At 51.0% G+C, this 25953-nt stretch overlaps 2 protein-coding genes and 1 long non-coding RNA gene across 8 annotated transcripts in view; 1 reads left to right on the forward strand and 2 right to left on the reverse strand.

The window, feature by feature from the left end:
- The window catches only part of EBF4 (EBF family member 4), a 54231-nt gene extending 46282 nt beyond the window's left edge, over nucleotides 1–7949 (reverse strand). For 3 of the 6 annotated variants that reach the window (XR_010836412.1, XM_067012490.1, XM_067012489.1), the window contains exon 1: nucleotides 7012–7148. Coding sequence is in view for 5 of the 6 variants with exons in the window: in XM_067012490.1 (XP_066868591.1) it covers nucleotides 7012–7148 (137 nt within the window). In the remaining variant the exon portion in view is untranslated. Of the gene's footprint in view, nucleotides 1–6522; nucleotides 6585–7011; nucleotides 7149–7646 lie in introns of those variants that run through there. The other 3 variants (XM_059037703.2, XM_067012487.1, XM_067012488.1) reach the window with 2 other exon arrangements.
- A 1561-nt stretch (nucleotides 7950–9510) lies between these two features.
- LOC136792538 (uncharacterized) lies at nucleotides 9511–15089 on the forward strand. The gene is made up of 2 exons (XR_010836471.1): nucleotides 9511–9696; nucleotides 14941–15089. It is a non-coding gene; the product is annotated as an uncharacterized lncRNA (long non-coding RNA).
- Nucleotides 15090–22822: 7733 nt separating this feature from the next.
- LOC131740679 (STE20-related kinase adapter protein alpha-like) lies at nucleotides 22823–24103 on the reverse strand. The gene is given in 3 exon segments (XM_059036751.2): nucleotides 22823–23529; nucleotides 23531–24010; nucleotides 24092–24103. Coding segments are annotated over 3 exon segments (1188 nt in total). The 3' UTR covers nucleotides 22823–22833.
- Nucleotides 24104–25953: the final 1850 nt, after the last annotated feature.

Genomic DNA, 25953 nt, shown 5'->3' on the forward strand with positions numbered 1-25953 from the left:
TGGGAAGTCTGCCCTAAGCCCCAAGCCAAGCTCCCTTCACAGGGCCTGCCCTCTCAGCAGGATTGGATTCCCAGGGAGAGTGGTTGGGGGGACCAGGGGAGGGGAAAGGGAGCAGGTACCCCTGCCTGGGGTCTGTGGACCAGTAGCCAGTGCTGCCAGTTGCAGGGCATCAAGGGGTTGCACTGTCCTACTCCACTGTGGGATCAGGCTCAATTCTACTTCCCTTGAGGCAGCCCAGCATCAGCCTCCATTCTCCACCTTGCTTAGTGGGTCTGAGGCACAATCACACACATCCACGCAAAGCAATGGGACAGAGGCGGCTATAGCTCTGGGACAGGGATCACTATCAAGAATGACAGCAGGGCCTTCCCTGGTGGCGCAGTGGTTAAGAATCCGCCTGCTAATGCAGGGGACACGGGTTCGAGCCCTGGTCCGGGAAGATCCCACATGCCGCGGAGCAGCTAAGCCCGTGCGCCACAACTACTGAGCCTGCGCTCTAGAGCCCACGAGCCACAACTGCTGAAGCCCGGACGCCTAGAGCCCGCGCTCCGCAAAAAGAGAAGCCACCCAATGAGAAGCCCGTGCACCGCAACCAAGAGTAGCCACCGCTCACGGCAACTAGAGAAAGCCCATGTGCAATGAAGACCCAACACAGCCAAAAATGAAATAAATAGAATAAATACATTTAAAAAAAAAAAAAAAAAAAAAAGAATGACAGCAGAACAATATGACCCCAAGCAGACCAGGAGAAGATGGCAGAATAGGCAAGACCCCTCCTGGTCTGCGAATGTCTCCAGTTTATCCTGTTCATACCCCCGTGAGACAAGTGAGAAGACCAAGGTGAAATGGAAAAGGTTTTGGTTTAAAGAAATCCTCATATTTCCTATGAACACAGAGGACATGAGGATTAGAACAGCAGCTAGAGTGCCAGATGCAGGTCTGTCTGGACTTCTCCTGGTTCCCCCAGGCACCTCCACCGCCTACCTGCCCGTGTAGTAGGTGACCAATCAGCATCCCTGAGCAGAGTTGCAAGCTGCAAAGGGAGAGGGTGTGGAGGGGGAGGGGGAGACTTCTGCTCTTCTCCCCTTGGGAAGAGGTGATGCTCTTGCAATGAGAAAGCAAACCAAGATTAAAGAACAGAAAGAAAGAGACACAGAAATATGTTCAAACAGCTCAGAAGATAGACCCAGGCCGTGGAGAGGTCTGAGAAGCCTGCTGGGGCACCCTGGGAGAAGACATGTGCTCCCACAGTACCTTAGCGGCAGAGATGTGGATGAAGGCCAAGGTCTCTGATTCTGTGGTCTCCAAAGTGGGGTGGCCCAAGACACCCACTGGGGTGTGGAGAGAAACTGCAAGGATGTTTATTGATAGGAATCCTTTATCTGGAAGAAGGGAGAGAGGCAGGAGGAGAGCCCCAGAAGTCTGGAGAGGCAAGTGTTTTATCTGGGTTTCCCCAGAAGCAGACCCTGAGACAAGGATTCATATGTGAACACTTTATGTGGGAGGTGATTCCAGGAAACCCTGGCGGGTGTGGGGAGTGAGAGAGAGAAGGAAAGGCAGTCCCTAACAGGTGCATTATCCATGAGTAACCACTGAGGGCAGCTGCAGCTCAGCCCCCAGGGAGCTCTGGAAACAAGTCTAGAACATGTGCTTTAGCTAGTCAGAGGGCTGAGCAAGGGAGCTGGGGTCTTCATCGTCCAACTCCAGTCAGTCACTGGCTGAGGGCTTCTGGGGCGTCATCTCTCAGGTGCTTCTGGCCTGTTGGGCAGGTGGGTGGAGCAGGCTCTGGTGGTCTAAGAGTCTTAGGAGGCAGTTGCTGGCAGAGGAAGCAGACCCTTTCCCAAGGGTCCCCAGGGACGTGAGTGGGGTAGCAACTCCCAGCCATCCAGAGGCCTGCGGTGTGATGGAAGCCAGCAAAGCTACAGCCCAAGGGCCTGCGTGCAGCCTGGCAATATGCACGAGGAACTGCCTCACCTGGTGCGTATATTGCTGGAGCCTATAATTCAGAAACGTCTCATTCACTTAGCATGATAAGTGCACAAAGTGTGTCACATACACGCCTTTTCCAGGTAAATGCAGCTGAGTGATGAAAACAGCCACATTAACCACTTTTGTAAGACTCCCAAATGATTTACACATCTCCTTGCTTTCTTAAAAAGATTGTTTTCAACAAAACACTTCCCTATTAACTCTGGATTGTGCTGAGGCAGTGGGGCATGTGCTCCTGTAAAGAGCACGGATGTGGAAGGAGAAAGTGCTCATCTTCATATTTACACCAGGGCCCACTCACCCCCTTCCCATCTTCTGAAATAGCCCCCAAATTAAAGGAGACTGGGACAGAAAAGCTTCGGTGTGCACAGCTATTTTTTTGGTTGGAGGACATCCAAGCATGGGTGTGTGTGGGCTTCCTGAGTATTGTGTTGGGAATCCAGGTTAAAGGTGACACCAAGGGCAACCTGACCTTCACAGCCTGAGTCATTCAGGTAACCTGTGCTTCAGAGTACAGGGGGATGCATCTGGGGGCATCTGGGGGCTGCAGAGTTGTCTGGCTGCTATTGCTTGGCCACCCAGGGGTCCCTGGAGATGCTCCTTTTAGAGGATGAGCAGGATGCCCCAGGAACCTTCTTGCAGCAGCTGGACCTTGCCACAGCTGTCTAGGACAGACGATGCCTCCCTCACAGTCAGTCTCTGCTCTGGTCAGATGGCCATTCATAAGTCTTTACATCCTTGATTAGGTACTTATTATAAGTGCTAGCAATTTAAAACAAGCATCTCAAATCCCACAGAGGACAATGGCCGAGACTGGAGCTTTGGCCTTCCCCCAGAGGCACCTTCAGGCCTTTGTCTCCCCTGCACCCCTCTGCCCTCTACTAAATGCTAACTCTTGCCTGAATTGGCAGCCCAAGGTTCCGAGCAGTGCCTTGGCTTGGGCCTGATCCATCTTGGAATCTGGAATGCTGGGGAAATGGGGAGAAGCCCTGCTGTTATCAGCCGTTGGGGGAGGCTCCTTTTTGATCCCCCCTCCACCCTGGAGGTAGAAGGAGTAAAAGTGTGTACTTCCTGCATCTCATCCTTTGTCTCAGATTTCCCTACTGTCTCTGCTAAATCTAGATCTTCTTTTCCCCATCCTAGCATGGCTGCATAAGTCCCACCTTCCTCTCCTCTGCATCCTCTCTTCCTCCAAGCACCCTGCAGGCATCCTTTGGGTCCCTGGGACTGCTGATAATCATCAAGCTGGGCCTGGCATTCCTGACTCCAGCCAAGATCTACTGGCCTAGCCCAGAGCCTGGGAAGATAAAAGCAGAGGCTCACTGGGGTGAACCCACCCCAACGATGCGATGCGACAGTGCAGGCAGGAGGACCTGGTGCCTAGAGGCAGCTGCGCAGAACCTGGGTCTAGAAGAGCCTGCCGGAGATGAGGCTTTGGGGTTGCTTCATATCCCCTGCTCACTTGCCCCAGTAAATTATCTCAGCCACCAGGTCCCTGGACAAGGAGGGAGGGGAGGATCTCACTAGCCAGCTCTCCCATATTTCCTCTTGCTCTCAATTCTACCCAAAGACTGTCCAACCTGCTTCTCTGTGCCCACCCCCCTCGCCACCCACCCACAGGCCTGCCTGCCAGGTCCCAGGCTGAGGAAGAGCTATTAATTATTAAAGCAAACAAAAGCATTTCCTAGCAGGGATGCTAGCCTGCTGCTGCTTACAGGAAACGCAGCCCCAGCTGGCTTCCCTCTCAGGGCCCGGCTAGTATTCTGGGACCAGCTCAAGGGGGAGGGCTAGCCTGGGTGTTCCAGGAGTCTCCCCAGGCTGGGAGTCACATCAGAAGGAGAGAAGAACTGCTTCTGTGCTGAGAGATAAAGTCCTGTTGGCCCAGGGTAGGCCAGGGATCCTTGTGCAGAGTTCCCCACCAGGAAGACACTGGCAGCCTTCCCTCTTACCTCCAGCGTATGGTATGCAGCCTCTTTTTTCTCCCTACCCCTCTTTCGCTCAGAACTTTCCTTCCTGTTGGCAGGCCCTCCCTCACTGATCTTAGCAGGCTCTGGGCTTTCTCCTCCTTCTCCACCTTCTGAAAAACCCTGGCGCTGTAAAGCTGGGCAGCAGCAGCTGCTCCAGTACCTGGTTCCTGGGGTCAGGTAGATCACCAACGTGGACAGCAGAGCCCAACAAAAAAGGACTCAGTAACCTTCTAACATGCACTCCTGCTTCCTGCAGCAGATACTCATTACCCCCTATTGACTGCTCGAACCTGGTGCTGTGGACACAAGGATGAATGAGCCACCATCCATGCCCTAAAGGAAGGTGTAGGCTGGCAGGGCAAGGAAGCCCAGGACAGGCAGGGCACAGCTGACTCTGGCCTGTGATAAGCACCCTTAGACAGCACTAAGAACTGCTCCCCTGGGCAGCACTAAGAACTCCTCCCCTGGGATGGGAGGGCACAGAGAGAGGAGGTGCTGGGGGGGGAGGGTCCCAGAGGTTGTAAGATTTTATTCAGTGGGTGTGTGGGTGCTGGGAGCAGGGGAACTGTTTCAAGAGACATTGTTGTATGCCAAGAGTCATACAGAGGCTGAGAGGAAGCTTGGGATCAGACTGTGATGGGCCTTGAATGCTGAGTATCTGGGAGGAAGTGTGTGGAGGGGTCACTTAAGTTTTTAATTGGGGAGGGACACAATCAGAGAAGAGTTCTTTGGAAATGTTTCTTTGGCCCCTGGTGCATGGCAGACAGTCAGACGGTTTGGGGGGGTGGGGCGAGGTGGGAGGCTGGGACAGTGGGCTAGCAGGCTGAGGTGATACACTGGGGTTAACCTTCAAGCCAGGGAGGAAAGTCGTGGAGGGCAAGAGTGTGTGTCATGGTTACGAGCTGGCTGTGGGCACTGTGATTAGGAATAGGACCCAGAGGCACCGTCCAGAAGCCTTGACAAGCTGGCGGCTGTGGGGTGAAGGCGAAGAGCACATCAAAGACAGCTGTCAGACCCCAAGCAGCCTTGCAGGGAGTGTTCCAGGGCAAGTTCCTCCGAGACAGAGGGAGAGGAGCCTTCGGAGGTGGAAGATGGGGGAGGGGCAGGGAAAGGAATTCCTGTCATTGTTGTTTTAGGATGAAAAGACCCGAACAGAGGACTGATGGGGGATCAAGAACCAACGGATGAGATGATGGCATCTCAGGAAGAATGAGAAAGAAGTACCTCCCACCTGCTCCCCTCGGCAGGAGGTGCCCAGAGCCAACCAAACATGTGGGGGCTCCCAATCAGTGTCCTGAGACAGAGAAGCCTCTGGACTTGGAGATGAGCAGACCAGGCCTGAAGAAATTCCTCTCCTCAAACTGGGGAGGCCTTCTGAGTCCTGGTGATGCGGCCCTGGGGACTCAGACTGGACACCTCAACCCCACTCAAGACCTCTTCCCATGTGCAGACAACATTGCTGAAGCCCAATCTCATGGGAAGAGCCTCATCGCCACACTTCCTGCACCGACACAGGCTACAAGGGCACTGCCTCCTTCCCATCAGCTTCCTGCTCATCAAACCTGCTGACAGGGACAGAGGGGAATGTCAGAGAGAAATAGGAACCTTAAACCGTGAGGCCCCACTGGAACACTTCATCCTCTCTTACAAGGAGCTCTCACCACAAAGGCGGTGGTGGAGAAAAAGACAAACAAATTGACCATCTCAAATTAAATGAAAAACCAGAACCAACAGAAAAACAAACAGGATACAGAACTGTATGTATAACACAGGAAAAAAATATGTTAATGGGAAGATGGGAAGGAAATACACTAAATTATGTACAGTAGCTATTTAGAGAGATGGGGTTTTGTTTTCTATTTTCCTTTTTTCTTCTAGAAAAGTTATATCATGAGTAAAAGTATGGATATTAATACATAGGCAAGACCCTTTCTCTTCCTAAAAAGGTGAGCTCCAGAGAGAGGCCCCGGTGCTCCCTCTGGACAGTCATGAAAGCACAGGAATGCAGGAACACCATTCAGTTTGAACATGAAACAAGGTGTGTGTCTGTTAAGGGGTGAGTTTGGGGTTGATGGTGGGGTGGTATCCCCTGAACAGGACTGGGGATGTGAATGTGTGGCTGGCATCCAGGTCTGGTCTGCCCTGGAAACCCCCCAGCAGAATCCCTTCCAGCTGCTCAGACCTCGGGGAAGTCCTGCTCCCAAGTGTCCCATGTGTCTGCAGAGGCAACACCTCCCTAGTCCCAGGCACTGAGAACTCCAGGTAGGATGTCTAACCTCCCCTCCCCTTGCTCACAACTGGGGATATAAAAAGCCCAGGTGCTGTGGGGGGCTGGTCAACGAACCATTATGCTTCCTTTCCAAATCCAGGAGTCCATCCCCAACCCAGGCTCCCTGCCCAGACTCCTGCAAAGGAGTCAGATGGGTCACTTAAATGAGATGGGTGTGGGTGCTGGGTTCCTAGGGACCCCCTACCTCGGGTAGGACCCCCAGAAAAACACCTGGAGGGACCTGAGTGGCCCTGACCCATCCTCAGCCCCAATCATTCCACCAAGCCAACTGCCCACCTCATCTCTTCCCCACCAGCCGCTTCTCCATCTCCACACGTCCCCATCCTCCAACTCTGAGGGATGTGAGAAAGCAGAAAGGGGGCTGGGTTTCGTGCCTTTCCTGGCTGAGATCTGTGGAACTGGACAAGGAGGGGCACTTAACTGCCTGAGAAGGAGGGGTCAGCAGTTCCTTAACAGCTGGTGGCTGTGGGACTGCGGGCAGCCGGGAGACCTCCTCCTCTAGAGCCATGGACGGCTGGGCTAGCGAGCGGTAGTCAGAAATCAGAGCCGGGACATCCAGGAGTGGAGGCAGAAGCCCCGCCCCGGCCCGCCCCACATTCTCAGGAAGAAGCAGAGGCGCTCAGGGCGAGGTGGGCACAAGAGCTTGCCAGGACAGTGCAGAGTTGGGGCTCTCTCCAACCCCTCGCCCCAGAAGCTCGGCAAGCTGAGAGAAGGAGGCGCGGAGCCGTCCAACCCGAGCGAGCCCGGTCGCGTCCGAGCGCTTACCTCTGCGCCGCGGTGCTGGCGTCCAGGATGCCCGCGCCCTGCATCCAGGAGCGCACCGAGCCCAGGCCGGCGGGCAGCAGCGGCTCCTCCTTCAGGTTCAGCCCGCCGCGGGGCAGAGCGTCCTGCGCAGGAAACATAAGGGCGCGCAGTCGGTGGGCGCTCCCACAGCCGGGGATCCGGTCCCGCCGAGGCTGCGGGGCGTCTCAGCTCCGCCCGCCCGACGGCACCTGGCGCCTGCAGGAGCGCAGCGCAGCGCCAGTCCCGGACGCTCAGTGCGCGCCAGCCTCCTGGGCGCTCCCTCGGAGAGAGCGGGTCCGCTAGCGCCGGCGCTGTCCCCTCCCCTCCCGGGGCGCGGGGCGGGGAGATGGAGGGATTTCCCCGCGGCCTGAGCGCCGGCGGGCTGACTGAGCGCGGGGCGGTGAGGGAGGGGAGCGGAGACGGCACCCGGTCCGCGCAGAGGCGCCCTAGAGGCGCGCTCTGGCGGCTGCCCAGGGCCGCGGTCGTCGGAGGGGGGGCCCGAGCACCCCTTGAACTGCCTCAGACGAGGCGGGGGCGCGGGCCTGCCCGCCCTTTCCCCCTCGCCGCCCCCACCTCCCGCCCACCCGCCCGTGGCGCCGGCGCGGGACGCTGATTACCATCCAGGAGGAGGAGGCTGCGGGCGCGGAGCTCGGCGGCGACTGCGGCGGTAGCGGCGGCAGGAGCAGCAGCAGCCGCGCGTCCCGAGGAAAGGCAGGGGCAGCGCCGGGCCAGCAGACGCCTCCGCCGCCGGCGCCCCGCGTGCTCCGGCGGCCCGGCCCTGCCGCAGCCGCGGGCGGCAGCACCTGGAGCAGCAGTAGCAGCAGCCCGGCCGACTCCCCCCTGGGCCCGGTTCCCGCGGCGCCCCGCCGCGGCCGCCGCCGCCCGCCGCTCCCCGGGGCCTGGCCGCGGGCCCGGGCCATCCCGCCGCCGCCGCCGCCGCCGCCGCTCCCGGGGGAGCGGGAGCCGAAGGCAGGGAGCGCGGGCGGGAGGAGGGATGGCGGGAGCTGGCGGGCCCAGGGGACTGGGGGCCGGGGGAGGCGGGGGCGGGGCGGCGCGGCCGGCCGAGGGGCGGCCAGGGACGTGACATCATCGGGGGAGGAGCGGCCGGGCCCGGGCCGCCGCGGCGGGGCGGACCCTGGCGAGTCGGTCGCCGGGGCCGGGGGGCTGCGGCCTGCCCGAGGCCGCGGGAAGGAACGTGAGGGACCAGCGTGGGCCCGGGAGGCCCGGGCAAGGAGCTGACTGTGCTGCGCGGCGGGGGAGCCCGGGCGAAGCCGGAGGAGCGAGCAGGGCCGCACTCAGAAACCTCTGCCGCCTCCGGGTCTCCACTGGACAAAGTCCCGGCTTCTTCTCCGCTCATCTTCGTCTCCCAAGTACCCGCCGTACTCTCCACGCCGACGCCCGGTTCCTGCACTTGCCGCTCATTTTGACGCCTTCAAGCTTTTACTCTTGATGTTCTTTGCTCGCCCCATTGGTCTTGCCCGCCTTCCCCTGACCTCGGTTTAACCTCAGCCTGGGACTCAAACCTTTCTCCCTTAGGCTGGGCCCCAGACGCGCCGAGCGCAGTCCCTGCACCCTCCATCCCTAGTCCAGTCCCTGTCTTGTCTAAAAACTAAAAGCGTTTTCGTTTCCAACCTGGTGCCTTTCAGACACCTCTTGGGTTTTGATGCAAGTTGGATACTGAGTTAGGACGCAACTTCCTCTTGCTCCCCAGCCAGAGAATCTTCCCTCTCAGATTTCATTCCTCTTAGTTCCCGGGCCAGAAGTCATCTCGCCCTTGACCCGAGGGCTGAGCCGTTTCTGACCCTCTCCCCACATTCTGGCTTGGTGTGTCCTGACCAGGCTTTGAACAAGCCTAGAATGAGTCCATCACTTTCCTGCAGAACAGCATGGGGGTGGCCTACCCAGCCTGCTGCTTCATTTTCAGACACCCCTGGAATATCACCTTCCTGCCCTAGCTGACTCCCATCCTCTTTTGGGGGGCCTCCAAGTGTGCAGTTAGTGGTCCACCCCACATGGACCCAAATAAAGGTCTCAGGGCCACTAGTGGGCCTCCTACTACCCCAGAGGCACCCCCACCTCCTTTTCTGACCTATGCCCCCCTCCCCATCACCTGCGGGGGCTGTCACTCCCACCCAGACTTCTCAAGGTCTCAGGTTTTTTGTTTGTTTTTTTGTTTGTTTTTGTGGTACGTGGGCCTCTCACTGTTGTGGCCTCTCCCGTTGCTTGTGGCCTCTCCCGTTGCAGAGCACAGGCTCCAGACGCGCAGGCTCAGCGGCCATGGCTCACGGGCCCAGCCGCTCCGCGGCATGTGGGATCCTCCCGGACCGGGGCATGAACCCGTGTCCCCTGCATTGGCAGGCGGACTCTCAACCACTGCGCCACCAGGGAAGCCCCAAGGTCTGTTTTTACCCCATGTGAGATTATCAAAGGTAGTCTCTCTCTTTTTTTTTTTTTTTCAGTACGCGGGCCTCTCACTGTTGTGGCCTCTCCCGTTGCGGAGCACAGGCTCTGGACGCGCAGGCTCAGTGGCCATGGTTCACGGGCCCAGTCGCTCCGCGGCACGTGGGATCCTCCCGGACCGGGGCACGAACCCGTGTCCCCTGCATCGGCCGGCGGACTCTCAACCACTGCGCCACCAGGGAAGCCCAAAGGTAGTCTCTTCTTAAGGTGAATTCTTATACCAGTCTTTTTCTCCATCTCCTTATCTGACTAAATCCTTGCTCCTCCCAGTGTGGTCCCTGGACCAGCAGCTTCAGCATTAAGTGGGAGCTTGTTAGAAATGCAGAATCTTAGGCCCTGCCCAGACCTGCTAAATCAGAGCCGACCTTTTACCATGTTTCCAGGTGATTTGCATGCACATTACTTTTGAGAAGCAATGCCCTAGAGAAACCCCCCAAGGCTGTTACATACTTGCTCCACCCCTCTCTCCAACCTTCAAACCTACCTCTGGCTCTCTAAAATTTCCAACAGACAGCCTACCTCTTATTTACTGGAGAGATTATAGGGAATCTTGGCAGAATCCTGCTGGCCTTCTCAGCCATCCATGTTTTTCCTCCTTTCTCAGTTTTCTCACCCATTCTCTATTCCCCCTGCACCCAGAGAAGCATGTGGGCTCAGGGACCTCTTTGCTCAGTCCCTTCTTCTGCACCTCCTGATGTTGTCCCATGCAATTTGTTTGTGTCTTGGTACTCCTTTCCTCTGCTCAGACCTCCCCGTTCTTCAAAGAACCCTCCCTTTGTCCCCACCTCCTCCTCCTCCAACTTGTGCCACTCCTGTTTCTGAGAAAATTCACAGGCACACTCCACCAAGGCTACCTTGCCAGCCCCCAGCAAGCCACTCTTGAAGCCCTGTTGGTCTGGCTCCCTTCCAGTTCTGCCACTGTTTGTTCCTCTCTCGGCCTCAGGCCCTCTGACCCCCATGCAGCACTGGGCTCGGGCGCACCTGCCTCCTCCACACACCTGGGAAGGCCATCATGATGACCAGAGCACACCGTCTCTCCTCTTACTCCTGGGTGTGCCCCAGCTTGCTGTGTCCTGCTCCCTTCTCCCTTTCTTCTCTCAGAGAACTCAGGCTTTTCCACAGTCTCAGGGGCCATTTTTGGGGAAATGATGTCCTAGAGTGGGCCTCCATCTGCTTCTGTCAGTCCTGAGGACAGAGCTGTCCTTGACCCTTGGGGAGGAGGGGAGCACCTCCTTCCAGGGAGCGGCTCTCTCCCAAGTAGCTCTGCCTCTTAGCCGGGGTTGGGGCTGCTTCATCTCCACATGCCCAGCCACGTTTATGCCCATTCCCCACAAACCAGCTCTTCCTCCTGGCTCCCCTGTGTCTGTCCATGACACCTCCTCCTGATGCCCACCAGGTTTGGGGCCCAGGAGTTCATCTCTGATACTTTCCTTGCCTGCCCAATAGCCACCTCTTTGTCAGGTCTTAAGGATTCTCCTTCCTAGTCCTTCTCTCTACCCCAGAGCCCACAGTGAATATCTTTAACAATGAATTTACTTGCCCTCCACTGGACTCCACCCTGGCTTGGAAGAGGAATCTGCCCCAGTCTGATGACTGACAGCCTCCTTAGCTATCTTCTTGCCCCCACCTATCTACCCGCAACCACCCTCCATCCTCCTGCCAGTTTTTAAAAGCAAGCCATCACCTACTTAGAAACTTCCAAGTGTCTCTCTTGGCTCCCCAAGTAGACATTTAGGGATGTAGTTTAGGGACATTCTAGGCCCTCTGATGCCTGATCCAAACGTTCTTGCCAGCCTTCCCTCCATTCCCTTGCTGTGTGAGTCCCTTGCTTGCCTGACACAGAAGATCTACTGTTTTCCAAATGCAGACACAGGTCCCACACTCTCAACTCCATGCCTCTACTCTGGCTGTGCCCTCCAGCTGCAGTGCCCTCACTTTTGCAAAACCTTTCTTCTCTGGGAGGCAACGGGGTCCACATTCTTTTCACGATGGTTGAATGGCTTTGGTGTTGCAAGTCTTTATGGTTCTAGAAGCCTCTTCCTAAGGTAGATTTGGGGGATAGGTGCTCAGAATTAACCTGGGCAGAAAGGGGAGTCACTCAACCCAGAGATGGGCTCCTGACTTGTGTGGGTTTCTATCTTGTATTAACCACATAGGCTAGAAAGAAACCAACCAGGATGGTGTTTGAGGCTTCCCAGGGCCTGCTGCCCCTGAGAAGGTCTTCTGGGTTAGAGCCACTGAACCAATGGGCAAGGCCCTGGGTGATGAGGGTACCAATTGGGCCCAGCAGGGCAAATTCTGGGTCAGCTTTTGGAGTCAGAGGTAAGTATCTCTGCTTTAGATCCAGGAAGTCTGTTTCTCAGAACTCTTTGTGTGTTTTTATTTTGTATTTTTTATCTTAGTTCCTTTGACAAAGTTCTCTCAAACTGTTGTAGCTTCATGAGAAAGGGATTTGGGGGCCTGCTGTAGCTGTGTTCACAGAGAGCTGGAGGTGTGGTAGTGCAGATAGAGGATGCTGGGTCCAAGACCACAGAGAATGCCAGTCCTTTCTGGCCCAGGCAGAGGCTCCTCCCAGGCCACCAGCCCAGAGCCCCTGACCTCATCCTTCTCCATCATGGACATTTGTGCTCATACCACAGGAAGGGTTCTTGTCATGTGCCAGGTGCTAGAGAATAAGCAAAGCCTAAAACACAGGCTGTGTCCTTATGGGTACCACAGTGTAGTGGTGGGAGATGTGTAAACACTCAGTGTCACTCCAGAGTGACCTGGGCTGATAAAGATGCAGGTGCAAGTGCTGGGACCAGCACAGAAGAAGGGCCTGAGCCTGAGAGGGGAGAAAGCAGTCTCAGGCAGAAGGACCAGCATCTGTAACGACTGGCAGAGCTGAATGAGTGGGTCTGCAGCACTTGCTTCAAGGTAGAAGCTTTTAGCACCTGGAGCATCATGCTTGTGCCTAGGATGCCATGCTGAGGAGCTTGGAATTTTTCCTGTAGGCCTGGGCCTTAAAACAATATTTTAAAAATCAACAGAACTCTCCCCCAGCCCCTCTCTCTCTCACCCCTCCCTTTCCCCCAAAGAGGGGTGCAGCACGATAGAAAACAAATCCAAAGTGGCACATTAGGCAGAAGGACCCTTGACCAGTCTGTGTGTTGGGCCATAGAGCCCCCTGGAGGCCCCAAAGTGTTAACTCAGCACTCGGATCCACTTCACGTCAACTTCCCTGATGGGAATTAAAATATAGGAAGAATTTAAAAATTAAAGCATGCACTAAATATGGCTGTTCGCAGAGTTCTGTGAAGAAACAAAAGTGGCTAGGGCCATCCCAGAAGGCTTCCTGGTGGACATGCCCCAGCTCTTAGCCTTCCTCCCTTTTGCCTCCTGAGGTCTCTTCAACTGCTTTAGGAAAACTTGCACTACAGGTGTGTTATTTGGCCTTAGGATCCATCCCATTCCCCTCATCGAGGCTGAGTTATTCAATCTTATATAATAACTCAATGGGAGCCACAATGGTGGACACTTTTGTCAGGAGAGTTGTACTCCCATCTTCAATCTCTGGGCTGGAGCACGGGCTGTGCGTCCCCTCAATATTCCAAGTTGTTCACACCCCTTCCAATCACAAACCATCTCAAAGACAACCAATCTCAATCTCAGTCCCTGCTGAGGAAGAGGAAAGGAACCATTTCCCTTGTGGAACGAGATCTGCACAGGGCTGACCCTTTGTTCATCTTCCAGGTTTCCGAGAGGGTCCAGGACCTGCAGGTTTCTAACCTAAATCTATAACAGCACCAGCAGTACCCCTGGTAGCTACCCACAGGCAGTGGCAGAAAGTCTGAAATGACAGCATCAGCCCCCACCCCCAATTGTGTAAGCTTCAGTCAACAGGGAGGAAGGCTAAGAGCTGGAGTATACCCACCAGGAGGCCTTCTGGGATGGCCCTAGCCATTTTGTTTCTTCATGGAACTATGTGAACAGCTATATTTAGTGCATGATTTAATTATATATATATAACTTGGCAGGGGGAAGGTCAAATTCCTTTTCTGATTGCTGTGGGGTCAACAAGAAAGGAAGCCATCACCCCTGAAGTGGAGCAGGGTGGGTAGGGGTCAGGGGAATGGAGTCGGTAGGTTGGAGGGGGCCATTGTTCACCTTGTCCTGGGTGAAGTGGGGAGAGGACCTGGCAGAGGCTGAGTCTCCAGGAGGCTTAAGCTCATCCACACAGGCCCTTTCCAAGGCACTTCACAAACTCCTTGCAACGTGTTCCCGTGCTTATATATAATTGTGTATTTGTAATGTTGTATTTTTCTTCTTAAAGGGCCACCCTCCAATTGTATAAGCTTAAGCGCCCCCCCCTCGCCCCCAAACCTAAATCTTCCCTTAGGATCTGGAGTTGGGTAGGAACAGTTAGGTAGGCCACATACTCAGTCCCATAATACTCTGTTTTTCCTTGGCCCTGTCTGACTCATCCTCCACCATTTCTTCACCCCAAAAAACATCTGCCACACCTTTCAGAACCCTTCTCCCTAATTAGCCAACTTCCTCATATTCTCAACATTTCTTTTAAAGTTTTCTCTCATCTCCAGCCTTAACTGAAACCTGGATGACACCTGTTATGGACTGACTGTTTATGTCCCTTTGAAATTCATATGTTGGAGCCCTAACTTGCAATGTGACTGTATTTGGAGACAGGGCCTGTGAGGAGGTGACAAATGTTAAATGAGGTCATAAGGATGGTACCCTGATTTGATAGGGCTGTGCCATTAGAAGAGGAAGAGATACCAGAGCTCTCTCCACCATGTGAGGACACAGCAAGAAGGCAGCCATCTGCAAGCCAGGAAGAGAGTCCTCATGTTACCACATCGGACGTGGGTTTGCTCTCGTGGTGTGCAGCAAAGCAAATCTACTGACATTGGATTGTGGTGATGGAAAGTACAACCTTTATTTGCAGGGTGCCAAGCAAGGAGAATGGGTAGTTAATGCTCAAAAGACCCAAACTCCTTGATGTTTTTTAGGGAAGTGTTTTTAAAGGCAACATTAGGGTTAAGGGTTGTGGGGTGCATGATCAGCTCATGGACAGTCTTCTGATTGGTTGGTGGTGAGGTAACATGGTGGTGTTTTGGGAATCTTAATCATTAATCTTCTGGCTCCAAACAGTCTAAGGTCTTTGTATTTGTGGTCAGCAGTTTCTACCCAGTGGGGTCCTGATTTCTGTAAAACAACTCAAGATATGTGTCAGATTGTATTTTTACCCCTTGAGGAGGAACTAGGGGTCCTGTGACTCTATTTTATGGCTGAACTATTGTTTAAGCTATTATTACTTTTCTTGCTTGACTGATTTTCCTTTATTCTCTATATTCCCTCACTTCTCTAATTAGTAACTGCTTAAGTCTGCTCTTTGGGATGCAGGGAAGGCCTAGGAGACTAAAGCCTTTTTTTTTTTTTTTTACAAACAAGAAATGCGGGACCTGGAGGGGTCTGCCACTGGGAAGGCTCTGCAGGCTTCTGCTCTGTTTCACTCACCAGAACCTGAATTGGCGAGCGCCTTGATCTTGGACTTCCCAGTCTCCAGCACTGTAAGAAAATAAATCTCTTTGTTTAAGCCACCCAGTCTTTGGTATTTTCTTATGGCAGCCTGAGCAGACTAAAGCAACACCCTAGGACACCCTTTCTCCTAAGGCTCTTTCCAGCAGTTTGTTTATTTTCTTTCACCCCATGGCATGTAAGTATTTGGAATTTGATTTTGCCCTACTTTCAAGCTAATAGGTTTACCTGTTACTGTTTCATGGATGCTGGCAGAAGACATGAGATTCCTGGATCAGAGACAGAGAACTTTATTACTCAAAGCAAAGCACATAGCAAAAGCATCATGCTTGCATCAGTTCCTCTTGCCCCCACTCCCAAGTCCCATAGGGGCAGTGTGAAGGAGCCCTGCGGGTGCTCTGCATACAAGTGGGTTTGTGTTGCATCTGAGCAACAGGAGAATGGGGGACCCACCTCTTTTATAGAAGGCAATAAACAAGCTCTTTGTCTTGGAGAGAGAAATCACTTTATTCCTTAAGGTTGCTGTCTGCACACACAGCCCTGAGAAATAGTGCAGGCGGAGTGGTCAGGACCTTATATTCTTGGCATGCCACGTAAAAATGTGCAGTGATGCACAGGGCCTATGGTGTCCAAATTCTTTCAACAATTGGCCCTACACATTCTTGGTTGATTGACAATTCACATGAATATGCCACTCCATTCGCCACTCTGTTTAATCGGATCAAATAGAGGCTGAGACCAAATCTGCTCACTCTGTCTCATACAGAATTTAATTAAGGCTACTATCAGTAGAACTTCAAGAAGCAAGATGAGGCTAACCTGAAGTGTTGGCTTCAACCATGCCACCCAGGGTTCCGGATTCAGTCATCTGTAAATCCCAAGGGGATCAGTAGGTCTTACTTCAGACAGCCAGGATATAGTCTAAACCCAGGTTATTATCCACTAAAATTCTCAAAGTGAATTTTAGACTAATCTGCTGATCTTTGGTGTCATTGCCAATAATTATAGGAGGCATTATATGGGCCAAAAAGTATTCCCCATCCCTGATGGAGAGACATTCCATGGCCCGCATACAAACACACACCCCAATAGGTTACGTGTCATTCCAGTTTAAGATTTGTTGTTAAATCTGATTTGCATCACCATGTGGTTAAGCCACATGGGCAGTGTCACCAAATAGTTGCAAGCTTAGTTGCCATGTAGGAAGCAAGGCCACTCAGGTGACAGGAAAATTATGTGCATTTGTACCAGTCGGATTGAAACAAGGTTGTGCTGGATGGCTGGATGGTGTGTTTGTACTACCAGCATAGGAAAGGGGGACGTTCCATGTTCAAGAGCTGCCACTGATGGCAAAGGGCACAGCCAAATTGTTTCAGACCAGCCATGCCCACATGGGTTTCCTGTCTCCATAGCATGTGGACAGGATGACAAACCTAGAGGGAAGGGATCAGGTTGCCAGCTGAAACTTGGCTCATGTGAACTAGGTGATGGTGTTGCTAGGCTGCACTGCTGGATCTAGGGGACAAAGGGAACACTAATCGTCCCCCCTCCCTGTACCTGCTGGCACCTAAGATGTCTTCTCGCCAGTCCTCCATAGCCATGGAAGCAGTGTATCCCACCCCAGTACCCATATCTTCACCTTTTCCCCAGTATTTCCCTACTCATACCCTGACCTTTTATCTGGAGGGGCCAGGTATGAGGGGAGCAAAATTTACAGAGACCCCTTATATTGATATATCCCACCTTGGCCTGTGTGGGCCAGTATAGGGGGACTTGGCAAGCAGTATATTCAACCAAGTGGTCATTACATTTATTTTTTTATTTTATTTTATTTTATTTTATTTTTTTGTGGTATGTGGGCCTCTCACTGTTGTGGCCTTTCCCGTTGCGGAGCACAGGCTCCGGACGCGCAGGCTCAGCGGCCATGGCTCATGGGCCCAGCCGCTCCGCGGCATGTGGGATCTTCCCGGACCGGGGCACGAATCCGTGTCCCCTGCATCTGCAGGCAGACTCTCAACCACTGTGCCACCGGGGAAGCCCGGTCATTACATTTATGATTCAGGATCACGTTAATTCACCAAGAGAATCTAGGTGGCTAAACCAGAATTAAGTTTGAACCCCCTAGGTCCCCTTTTGCTAATTTGACACCTGGAGGGTGTACCACCTTCGTTAGCCTTGGATTGTTGTTAGGGAGAAGAAAGAAGCACCATGCCCAGGAATAGTCAGAATCCCAAATCTTCCTCCACCCTTTTTGTCCTGATCATTAACAAGGAAATGGCTGAGAGGAGATGATCCTTGTCTGGGGATGGCTGCACTCAGTGACCACGCTGCCTCACTGAGGTGTGTGGACAAAAGGAAATGAGGGAAGTAGACGTTTTTGAGTTTATTTTTGAGGAGGCCATTCCAGTGCTCAATAATACACAGTGCCAGCAGGTGGTAGGAAGTATGGCACGGCCATTGTATACCTTGACTATTGGCCCCTGGTTGAGTGGCTTTTGCAACGAAGGGTACATCATTGTCAGGCTGTAGATGATCAGAAAAGCCAAGAACTTGACATGGCTTAGTTACAAGGGCCACAATGGTGGTGGCCAGAGTCTCCTGATCAGACTAGAACAACAAAACTGTAACTTGAAAATGTGCCCCAGAAAAGTGAGGCACCAACAATAGTCCAAAGAAGGGGTCAAAGGTCTGGGGTAGTCAATCATCCAGGAGTAGGTGGGAGCAACGCTCTGTGCAATGTGGCCTCTTTACTATAAGACAAACAGCTCAGCTTTTGGGAGGTGTCACAAGTCTGGCAGGTAGTGGTGGCTTCTGCATCAGAAACATACAGTTCTTTACTTTGTGCCCATCCATGATGGTGGATGTGTTGCCGCGTCTGGTGCAAGGATGGATCCAGGCAATGATAGTGGTTGTATGGGCAGTACATGCTGGATCAGCAGCTTGATTTAAGTTTGTCTTATTAGAGAAGGGCCCTTACCACAGGCATCTCCATGGGAGACCCAGGTTGTCTGATTGGCAGCTGAATTTGTTTCCACAGTTTGCAGCTCCAAAGAAGAATGCCTTTAATTTGCCAGTCTTGCAGACAAGACAGCTAGGCCGTTGGCAACAGCACAAAAGTCAGTAAAAATGTCCTAAGTTTCTTCAGGGGAGGTATTGGCCAGGACTATGAGCACTGCCTTGAGTTCTGCCCATTGGGAAGAATGACCATGCCTGCTTTTGATTCTGCATAGCTGATGCTGAGGTTGAACACGGACATTGCTGGTGTGCTTGAAAACCAGGCAGGCACTTAGGGGACCCTCTGTGAACTGAGGGCCCCATTGAGCTAGCAGTTATGCTTCAGGTGATGAAGTGAGGAATAAAGTTTTCCCCAAAGGGATTGCTGCCACCCTTTCATGTAAAACCCAGGTAACGTTAGAGCTAGGTCAGGTGTGCTCTTGAATACAGTAAGTCCACTACATACGAACCTTCAAGTTGCAAACTTCCAAAGATGCGAACATGTGTTCCCATGTCCAATCGTGTAAGTTAGTTCACGCATCTGGCGGACATTGTCACACACGTGCATCCTCTACACAAGTGGTTGTGCTTTATGTACTTTACAGTATTGTATAGAGTACAGTAGTATAGTATTTTTTATTTCAAGCCCAGGATGTCCAGAAGCAAGAGTAAAAGCAGCAGTGACATAGCTGGTACTGCTAAGAAGTGCCAAGTGATAAAGATGGAAACAAAAGTGAAAATAATTGAGAGAGTGGAGCGAGGCCAAAAGATGGTAGACGTCTCTTATTCTTATAACATGAATCACTCAACCATTGGCACGATTCTAAAGAACAAGGACAAGATCATGGGGCATGTGAAGTCTGCTGTGCCAATTATGTCAACAGTAATATCGAGGAAGCATGGGAAAGTGATGGAAGAGGTGGAGAAACTTCTCAGTGTGTGGATACAGGATCAGCATCAGTGTCAAGTCCCACTCAGCTTAATGCTGATTTAAGAGAAAGCTAAAAGCCTTTATGAAGACTTGAAGAAGAAACACAGCAAAGAATCAGAGGGTGCAACTTTTAATGCCAGCCATGGTTGGTTTCATTGGTTCAAGGCTAGAGCCAACCTTCAGAATGTAAAAGTAAGGGCAAGGCAGCGAGTGCAGATACGGTAGCTGCCCAGGAATTTCCTGAAACACTTCCAGAAATTATTGATGAAGGCACATATTTACCCGAGTAGGTTTTTAATGTGGATGAGACAGGACTGTACTGGAAGACGATGTCAGACCGAAGTTAGATCAGTAGGAGGAAAAGTTGATGCCAGGTTATAAAGCAGCAAAGGATAGGCTAACTCTGTTGTTTGGTGGCAATGCTTCTGGTGATGTGAACCTGAAGCCTCTCTTAGTTTATCATTCAGAGAACCCAAGAGCCCTTAAAAACATAGCCAATGGTTACTCTTCCTGTTGTATGGAAGAGTAACCCCAAAGCCTGTGTTACACAGGCCATTTTCCAGGACTGGTTTTTCCACCATTTTATTCCAGAGGTAGAAAAGTATTGCTTGGAGAAGGACATCCATTCAACATTCTTTTGCTGCTCGACAGTGCTCCAGGCCACCTCCCATTCATGGACGACTTTCATCCCAATGTCAATGTAGTGCATCTGCCACCGAATACCATGTCGCTTATCCAACCTATGGACCAGGGAGTTACAGCGACTTTCAAGAAATATTATTTATGTCACACTTTTTGTCAGGCAGTAAAGGTGAGTGACGAATTGCGAACAACTTTGTGACAATTTTGGAAGGACTATAACATCTACAAGGCCATAAAAAACATTGACTTTGCTTGGCATGAGGTTACGGCTGTCACCATGAATGGGGTTTGGAAGAAACTTTGCCCACAGTTTGTTCATGATTTTCATGGATTTGAGAATTTGGATGAAGAGTCCAAAGAAGTCTTCAGCATCTTATTGACCCTCAGCGAGAAGCTGCAGCTAGTTCTGCAAGAGGACGACTTCACTGAACTCCTTGCTGCGCAACACGAGGAGCTTACTAATGAAGACCTGATGGAATTGGAGGCCCAGAGGAAGCATGAGGAGAGACAAGAGAAAGAAGAAGTAACTGAAGAACCGAAGAGATTCACGATGTGGGAAATGGTAAGGGGATTTTCTTTATTTGAGGAGACACTGTTAGTTTTCAAGGCACAGGACCCGCATGTAGAATGGTACACGAAGTTTGCAGGAGCCATTCAGAATGCAATCCAGTGCTACTGTGTCATCTATGACAAGGGAAAAAAAAAGAGCTGCTACACAGACATCTGGATCGTTTTTTCAAGAGGGTAGATAGAATTGATTCCAGCGAGGAACCAGAACCTGTGCCATCAACGTCAGGCGTGAGTGAAATTGCAGCTTGCCCTCCGTCTCTTATTGCTGATGATCCTTCAGCTCTACCATCTCCCCCCTCCTCTCCCTCCTGCAGTCAGTAACTCTTCTTGCCTGTTCACTCGATGCCAGCCCCTGTGTGCCAGCTGTTGTACTCTACTACTGTACTTTTCAAGGTACTGTACTGTAAGATTAAAAGTGTTTCCTGGGCTTCCCTGGTGGCGCAGTGGTTGAGAATCCGCCTGCCGATGCAGGAGACACGGGTTCGTGCCCTGGTCCGGGAAGATCCCACATGCCGCGGAGCAACTAAGCCCGTGAGCCATGGCCGCTAGGCCTGCGCGTCCGGAGCCTGTGCTCCGCAACGGGAGAGGCCACAACAGTGAGAGGCCCGCATACCGCCAAAAAAAAAAAAAAAAAGTGTTTTCTTTTTGTGTTTGTTTTTTATGTATTATCTGTGTGAAAAGTATTATAAACCTATTGCAGTACAGTACTATATAGCCAACTGTGTTAGTTGGGTACCTAGGCTAACTTTGTTGGACTTATGAACACATTGGACTTATGAACGCCCTCTTGGAATGAAACTCATTCATATGTTGGGGACTTACTGTATAGCATTTCCATTTGACTAGCAAGGCCTTTTGTATTCTTCCCTGGATAGCCACCAAATCCAAGTTTACCCATCCCCAAACGGGAATGTCATGTTGAAGAGTCACAGGACTTCTATGGGTCAGTAAGTAAGAAATTAGCAGGTTCCAAAAGGAATGTACTTGGTGACTGTGTCCAAAAGGTGATGCTGTTGTGCGGGAAACTGGCCTCCTCTGAGTAATCGCAACCATTGAGTCTATTTCTTCCCATTACGCTTTCTCTTCTTGGAAGCCTATAGGGTTTCTCCTGGACTGTCTTGGAGGATTCAGGAATCACCTCTGTACATACAGCAGTACCTGAATGAGCGAATCCCCTCTGACACGGGCATTCACAGTACAAACCTGTACAAACATCAATACCGATTATACTTCCAGCAGTGGCAGCTCCAACAACAGTACACTGAATTGACCCAAAGGACCCACCATAGGGCCAATTTAATTTCCTGTCCCCACTTCAAACTTTGCTCATAGCCCATCAGTTGAAGTTGGGTACTCTTTTTTCCTTCCAGTTTTATTGAGATATAATTGACATTCAGCACTGTATAAGTTTAAGGTGTACAGCACAATGCTCACATACATCGTGAAATGATTATCACAGTAAGCTTAGTGAGTATCCATTATTTCATAGAGATGCAAAATTAAAGAAATAGAAAATATTTTTTTCCTTGTGATAATTCTTAGAATTTATTCTCTTTCATATATAACATACAGCAGTGTTCATTATATTTATTGTGTTGTACATTACATCCCTAGTACTTATTTGTCTTACGGCTGGAAGTTTGTACCTTTTGACTACCTTCATCCAATTCCCCTTCTATACCACCCTGTCCCATAACCACAAATCTGATCTCTATTTCTATGGATTTGTTTGTTTGTTTTTGAAGTATAAGTGACCTACAACACTATGTGAGTTCCTGTTACACAACATAGTGATTTGATATTTCTATAACATTTCAAAATGATCACCAATATAAAGTCTAGTTACAATATGTCACCTTACAGACATAAGGTTTACAAAAAAACTTTACAGAGGTGTTTTTTTTCTTTTGATTCCCTGGAAGTTTTAATTTGTTCTGTCAGTGAAACTCACAGGCATAAGGACTTAGGCCCTCAGGCTAGGCAAGACATCATGGCCCTTGGAAGAAGCACCAAGGCTGCCTGCAGGAGATGGTAAGATGGACTCTTGGTGGGAAAGGAGTGAGCTACACAGATGAACCAAGGGAAGGTTTTAGGGGTCAGGGCCCAAGTGAAAAGGGGGATGAGGATGGATTGCCCTAGCCTTAACCTAGTGCTTAAAAAGAAAAAATACCCTTCCCTTCAGTTATTAGGGAGACGTATGAGGGGAGGGGGTTCTTATTGCTTGCCCCTCCATGGACCTATAGGATCTGAGAGCAGGGGAGAAGAATGCAAGCAGGCTGGTAGGAGGACCAGAGGGAGAAGTCACACACAGTTCCCTGGGTGGATGAGTCGAACTCTGGGCTTGGACTTCAGCCCCAAGGGCCAGAACAGCATCTCTTTCTTCTGAAGAGGTCAAGTCGCCTGAGCTCACAGGACTAGGAATGTCAGATTTCCAGCCCCTCCAGATCCATGGTTGTTGGGATTCCCTTGTGTCTCAAAAGCCTTGGAGCAGTAAAGAAAAGTTTCTCTCCAGGAATTTCTTTCCCAGTCAGTAGGCAGCCAACTCTCCTGGCAGCAATGTCCTTTCTGTCCCATCTGCCCCCAGGAGGGTGGGAATGTGTCTAGCCCTCAGGAACTGTCCCAGAGGCTCATACGGCCCAGGATGGAGAATGTGCACCTTCTTCAGAGGCTCAGAACTCCCACTTGTCCACCTCCAGCTCTTCCAGGTTTGTTACCAGGCCAAAGATTCCACTGTGATCCTGAGACTGGCTGCCTTCAAAATTGGTGATGGGGGTGACAGGACAAAGCAACTCAGGCAAAGCCTCTGAGGCACGTCGCTTGATCTGCTTGAAGAAAGAATGGTTCAGGAGGGTGCTGGCACTTGGTCTTACATCTGGGTTGTGCCAAAGGCACTGCTCCACAAAGTGGTGGAAGTGGGGTGAGAAGATGCGGTGATAGGGGTGGGATGGTGAGTTGCCATTGGAGGTCCTGGGGGTGCTGGTGGTCAGGCTATCACTCAGGTCAGAGTTGGCCACTGAGCGCGAGATGCTCATGGTCAGCTCCTGGGCAGGGATGGTGCTGGTGTCCAGCAGGCAGGACACAATGCCGTTCAGCTTCTCCAGTAACATCTGAGTGGCAGGCATATCCTTAAAGGGAACATGGCTATTGGCCAGTTCCCAGGCTGTGATTCCCACACTGTAGATGTCAAACTTGGTATCATAACCCTGAAGATTCTGCTGGAGGACCTCCGGGCTGAGCCAGGGCAGAACCTTGATACTGTACTTGGTAAAGTCGTGGACCACATGCTGCTGCTGCCCATGGCTGATCATGCTGAGGTTGCTGCTTAAACCGGACAGGTAGACCTTCCCATCTGTGGAGATCAGAATGTAGGTGCCTGGCTTTGACACTCCTGTGCATATATCCCACGTGGTGGATGTAGTCCAGGGCCTTGAGCAGCCCCTGCAGGATGTAAGCAATTCCCAGCTCATTCATGCTGTCCATGAAGTGTGTACAGATAAGGTCCTTTGCAGAGCCATATGCCATGAATGATGTGATAACCCACAGCTCATTGTCTGTAATAAAGGTGGCTTGATAAGGCAGGATATTGGAATGGCTGAAGATCTTAGAGACGTGGAGCTCCCCTTGCAAGTATGTCACCAGCTCATTGAAACAAGCTTCTAGGTTAATCCTTCGTACAGTCACATACCCTCTCATTGGTTTGTACCCTGCTAGATTCACTGTCATCAGGTCTTCGAATCCTTTGCCTGTAATGGTGAGTAGCTCATAACACCCTCCCTCTGGCAGAAAGGTACTCATGATCTCCTGTTTAGAGAAGGATGCTATCGACTCTGAGCTTGCCCCGTTGGTCTCCAAATGGTTCCAAATCTCTTAAGCCCTCAACAATGAACTTTTCCAAGACCAAATGGCTAATTCACTCTATTTACTTACAAGAAAAGACATGAGTTCCTAACATGTAGACCTACTTTAATTCAAAAATTTAAACCCAGCTCCACCTCCTTGGTTTAAGCCTGTACTGACACCAGGCCGATTGCTGGGAGGCCAGAGTTATTGACAATATTCCCCATGCTGTACATTTCATACCACTGACTCATTTATTTTGCAACTGGAAGTTTGTACTTCTAAATCTCTCTCACCTATTTCTTTCCTGCCTCCACCCATCTCCCTTCTGGCAACCAAATGTTTGTTCTCTGTGTCTATAACTCTGTTTCTGGATTCCACATATAAGTGAATTCATGCAGTATTTGTCTTTCTCTGTCTGACAATTTCACTTAGCATAATACCCTCTAGGTCCATACATGTTGTTGCAAATGGCAAGATTTCATTCTTTTTTATGGCTGAGTAATATTCCATTTATTATATATACCACATCTTCTCCACTCATCTAAGTGGACACTTAGGTTGCTTCTATATCTTGGCTATTGTAAATAGTGCTGCAACGAACATAGGGGGACATATATCTTTTTGAACTAGTGTTTTTATTTCTTTGAGATAAATATCCAGGAATGGAATTGCTGGTTTATATGGTAGTTCTATTTTTAATTTTTTGAGGACTCTCCATACTGTTTCCATAGTGGCTGCACCACCAACAACAGCGTACAAGTGTTCCCTTTTCTCTGCATCCTCGCCAACACTTGTTATTTATTGTCTTTTTGATAATAGCCATTCTGATGAGTGTGAGGTGATATCTCATTGTGGGTTTTTTTTTCATAAATGTATTTATTTTATATTTTATTTTTGGCTGCATTGCATCTTCGTTGCTGCGCTCGGGTTTTCTCTAGTTCTGGCGAGCGGGGGCTACTCTTTGTTGAATGCACAGGCTTCCCACTGCAGTGGCTTCTCCTGTTGTGGAGCATGGGCTCTAGGTACGTGAGCTTCAGTAGTTGCAGCATGCAGGCTCAGTAGTTGTGGCTCACAGGCTCCAGAGCACAGGTTAAGTAGTTGTGGCGCACGGGCTTAGTTGCTCCGCGGCATGTTGGATCTTCCCGGTCCAGGGCTCAAGCCCGCGTCCCCTGCATTGGCAGGCAGATTCTTAACCACTGCTCCATCAGGGAAGTCCCTACCATACTGTTTTGATGACTGTAGCTTTTCTTTCTCAAGATTGTTTTGGCTATCTGGGGTCTTTTGTGTTTCCATACAAATTTTAGAATTATTTTTTCTAGTTCTGTGAGAAATGTCATTGGTATTTTGTCAGGAATTGCATTGAACCTGTAGATTGCATTGGGTAATATGGTCATTTTAACAATATTAATTCTTCCAATCCATGGACATGATGTATCTTTCCATCTGTTTGTGCAGTCTTCAATTTCTTTCATCAGTGATTTATAGTTTTCTGAGTACAGGGCTTTTACCTCCTTAGTGAGAAGTATTCCTAGGTATTTTATTCTTTTTGGTGTAATTGTAAATGGGCTTGTTTTATTAATTTCTCTCTTGCTGACAGTTCATTTTTAGTTTATAGAAATGCAACAGATTTCTGAAATTGGGTGATATTTTTACCTTATGGGAAAACAGACCAAGGGGTTTAATGTGTGTGGATCAGGAGCTACTGCAACAGCTTCAGGAGATCATGGTATTCCAGAAGGGAGATCAGGGAGTGCTGGGTGGCAGGGGAGGCTAGCTCATGGCAGGGGGGCAGGCAGCTGGAAGACTTTCATTTTCTCTTGGCCTCTGGCTTCAGGGTTGGAGTGGCACTGCCTCCTCCCTCATGAACCTCCGGCATCAGTCCAGAGAGAACCTGAGCCCAGGACCATTTTGCCCCCAGTCCACACTGCATCCCTGGGTGCCTTCAGCCA

Source organism: Kogia breviceps, chromosome 14 (assembly GCF_026419965.1).
Source record: "Kogia breviceps isolate mKogBre1 chromosome 14, mKogBre1 haplotype 1, whole genome shotgun sequence".
Classification (NCBI taxonomy): domain Eukaryota; kingdom Metazoa; phylum Chordata; class Mammalia; order Artiodactyla; family Physeteridae; genus Kogia; species Kogia breviceps.